This window comes from Felis catus, chromosome D1 (genome assembly GCF_018350175.1).
Source record: "Felis catus isolate Fca126 chromosome D1, F.catus_Fca126_mat1.0, whole genome shotgun sequence".
Taxonomy (NCBI): Eukaryota; Metazoa; Chordata; class Mammalia; order Carnivora; family Felidae; genus Felis; species Felis catus.
The window spans coordinates 60494077-60498202 of NC_058377.1; the positions used below are offsets into that span (position 1 = coordinate 60494077).

Here is a 4126-nt window from a genome sequence, read left to right on the forward strand (position 1 = left end):
ATTTATAGAACTTGGAGGAAAGTAAATTATTAGAAGGGGCTAGGTTTAATTATTTTTCATACAGACAAGCTAGACCTTTACAAAGTGGTCCTTAGTCACACAAAGATAACAAAGTTCTTCCACTCAACTCCTCAATGAGGGTTGCCTTGTGATAATAGTTAAATGGTATTTATATATTAGGATTATTTTCTAATTTAAGGTCTAGAATGATATCAAGGGCTAATCCTTCCATGTGAATGATCAGAGCTTAAACTTGAGTGCTAGAACTCTGCTGACACAGGATACTCTCTGGACAGGTCCTGTGGAAGTAGACAATAGGAACAGAAGAGGATTTCCAATGGTCACATCAGCCTCCAACATCACCTCAACCCATCCGTCAGTCTTCGTGTTGATGGGGATTCCAGGCCTGCAGCACCTACATAATTGGATCTCCATTCCCTTCTGCTCAGCTTATACTCTAGCCTTGCTAGGCAACTGCACCCTCCTCTTCATCATCCAGACTGATGCAGCCCTCCACGAGCCCATGTACCTCTTTCTGGCCATGCTGGCAGTCATTGATCTGGTTCTCTCTTCTACAACACTTCCCAAAATGCTAGCTATTTTTTGGTTCAGAGATCGGGAGATCAACTTCTATGCCTGTCTGGTCCAGATGTTCTTTCTCCACTCCTTCTCTATCATAGAGTCAGCAGTGCTTCTGGCCATGGCCTTTGACCGCTATGTGGCTATCTGCAAGCCACTGCACTACACCACAGTCCTGACTGGGTCCCTTATCACTAGGATTGGCATGGCTGCTGTGACTCGGGCTGTGACACTAATGACTCCACTCCCCTTTCTGCTCAGACGTTTCCACTACTGCCGAGGCCCCCTAATTGCCCACTGCTACTGTGAGCACATGGCTGTGGTAAGGCTTGCCTGTGGGGACACTCGCTTCAACAATATCTATGGCATTGCTGTGGCCATGTTTATAGTGGTGTTGGACCTGCTCTTTGTTATCCTGTCTTATATCTTCATCCTTCGAGCAGTTCTACGGCTCTCCTCTCAGGAGGCCCGTTACAAGGCCTTTGGGACATGTGTGTCTCACATAGGTGCTATCTTAGCTTTCTACACACCTGTGGTCATCTCCTCAGTCATGCACCGTGTGGCTCGCCAGGCTGCCCCTCATGTCCACATACTCTTTGCTAATTTCTATCTGCTCTTCCCACCCATGATTAATCCCATCATCTATGGTGTCAAGACCAAGCAGATTCGCAAGCGAGCCTTAGGACTATTCTCAAGAAAGGATGTATAAATGGAGAGTTAGGGACAGGTGGAAAAAGAGTGGGCCAGACTGAATGCTGAACTGGGGGTGGGGGTATGATAGGAAGTGGAGGGATGCCAGTTTAGTTCTTTCCTGGTGTAATGAAAAAACTTAATGATGTCCTGAAACTCAGTCACCAGTCTGATCAGGACTCATGGGGCTGTATTCTTTGGTTGACTTTGAATTCAAAGGCTGACTGCTGACTTTGCTGCCTTCTCAAAGAGCCCACTCTATTAGGAGGCTTGACAAAGGCTTGACCCACTCTCCTCTTGGTAACATTATCTAAAGACACAAAGATGCTTTCAAGTTCATTTAATAAGACTGAGAATCTGAGTTTCTATTCAGAGCCACTGGGATCATGAGCTGGGAAAGACCAACATTTCATCTGAGACAAGAGTACCTATACAGTTTGAAAGTTGATGTCCAGTATCTAGCTAAACATTACCAGTTTTGGGGAACTCATAATCTTCCTGGGCTACAGGTTCCAAGTCAGACAGTTTTGCTTGTTAAAATTTATTTCTTCAGTTGAGTCAGCCTATGTACTTTTTGACCTATTTTGACCTCTATATTCTCATGACCAATCTCTGAGTAAAACATGTCCCTTGCCATTTCTTTACACATCATGCAACTCTTTGCACACAGATCTAGCTTATGTTTTCACCAAGAATGTGAATTCTTTATTCATTCAATAATCCAGTAACAAAACATTATTGAGTCCTAAATCTGTGCTGGGAATACATATTAAGGTGGGGGTGCTGCACTTATATCTATGTCCCAAGACAAAGGAGGAAATGCTAAACATAATAGGTTGTTGTCTCTGACCTGCCCATCACAAGGCTCAGTATCATGAAAGACATAGGTAGGCAAAACAGACAGGAGATGGGGATATAGACCTGTATTCTCTTTCTTTTCTATCCGATGCAAACTTACATGCTAGAAAATTTCCTTAATGTTAATCCTGACAACTAGAATTTGTGTGTGATCATATAGGCCCTCATACACCATCTTCCACAAATGCATTCTTCTATTTTCATCTTGTGAGTCCCATGTTTCCTCAGACTACTCTTTAGAAATTATATATCTCTATCTTATTCTGCCTTAATTTCTGTCTCTGGGTCTACATATATATCTAGACATTATTTAGCTTTTTTTTTTTTAATTTTTTTTTCAGCGTTTTTTTTTTTTTTTTTTTTTTTGGGGGGGACAGAGAGAGACAGAGCATGAACGGGGGAGGGGCAGAGAGAGAAGGAGACACAGAATCGGAAACAGGCTCCAGGCTCTGAGCCATCAGCCCAGAGCCTGACGCGGGGCTCGAACTCACGGACCGCGAGATCGTGACCTGGCTGAAGTCGGACGCTTAACCGACTGCGCCACCCAGACGCCCCGACATTATTTAGCTTTGAAAGAATCTGAGCCTATGTCAGGTGGGGTATGGAAGGATGGAAGTTTCAAAGAGGGGAGACTGTAGCACGAACCCAGGGTCTTATGCTTGGTTCACATCTCTGCTTTTATAATTCCCTCTGACACCAAAACACACACACACACACACACACACACACACAGAAATGATATTCTACCTTTAGTTTCTATTTTGTTAAAACCTCTCGTTTCTTCTGAGCATAGTTGGTACAGGTGGAAAGCTTAAAAACTGCAAAATACTAACAACACAGTGTATAACTTGAAAGAAGCTATTTCCAAACAGAGGTCTTATTGTCCTTCTGATGACTTACATGAGGAATGTCACCAGCCTGTAGATCTTACCCATCCCCAATGAGGAAATAATGGCTTTGCTTCCATTATAAGTCCAATATTACAAAGATCCCATAGCCAGGTATTCTAATATCAGAACCACCAGGATTAGTCAGAAACAAGTTATATCTTAAAATGGGTAAAAAATTACCCCTCTAAAATTCTAGTACTAATGAAAATATTCAACAATGAAGATGAAAGAACAAGTGTTATTAACAAAAACTGATGGAATGTGTCAATATTAGGCCTGCACTAAAAGCAAAACTAAAAGTAGTCCTTTAGGCTGAAGGAAAATGAGCCAGGTAGAAACATAGAATTGCAGGAGGAATTGAACAGAAAAGCTAGATATGTGGATAAATATAAATATTGGCTGAACAAAAGACAGAAAAGCAAATGGAATTGAGCTGAAATGTTCTAATATTCTACTAGTGACCTTCAACATAGTTATCTAAGCTATGGCCATTTCCTACTCCATGTGCTTGTTATCCCTGCATCCATGACATTAGGTTTTATCCCTTCAGAATGGAGCCAAGGGGCAAAGTAAGGTACTTTGTTCCTTCACACCCTGTCTACTTTATCTGGCTCTTGTCTGGATGTTTTGATTATAAGCTATAGTCAATCACTCTATTAAGCCTGTCACCTCAGCCTCCTGGCCATGGCTCTAGATCCCTGTTTCCTACAAACATGATACATATAACTGAATAGTGTGTCCTTATTCCATCATCAGCTTTCTCTCAATCCAAAGTGGATTTTTTTTTCTGTCTCACCTGCAATTTGCCCCTGATGTTAGCTTTTCCCACATTAGTATTTAGGTTAGCTTCCCTTTGTATAGTCTGTATCTCCTCAGCCTTGCTGTGCTTGGCTAATTTAAGTTCCAAATTTAAAGGTGTTATGTAGAAATCTCATTTTGTTTCAACATCATAGGAGATCATCCATCATAAGGAGAGCTCAGTATACACACCCAGAAGCCAACAGTTAGGAAAGATAAAGTTAGACCCAGTATACTTCTGTCAAAAGGAACTATGTATAGTTGGGGTATAGAGCTCTGAGATTGCTTTTAAAACATATAACCTACCAAAA

The 4126-nt window shown here is 41.7% G+C and overlaps 1 protein-coding gene across 1 annotated transcript; it reads left to right on the forward strand.

Moving 5' to 3' along the window:
- The first annotated feature begins 246 nt into the window (after positions 1–246).
- On the forward strand, positions 247–1636 carry LOC101099324 (olfactory receptor 52K1-like). The gene has a single exon (XM_003992826.3). The coding sequence runs from the start codon at positions 338–340 to the stop codon at positions 1286–1288; it is 951 nt and encodes a 316-aa protein (XP_003992875.2). The 5' UTR covers positions 247–337; the 3' UTR covers positions 1289–1636.
- The last annotated feature ends 2490 nt before the right edge of the window (positions 1637–4126 follow it).

What these genes read in the sequence shown, in the direction of transcription:
- LOC101099324 (XM_003992826.3), top strand. Translation starts at nt 338, where the DNA reads ATGGTCACATCAGCCTCCAACATCACCTCAACCCATCCGTCAGTCTTC.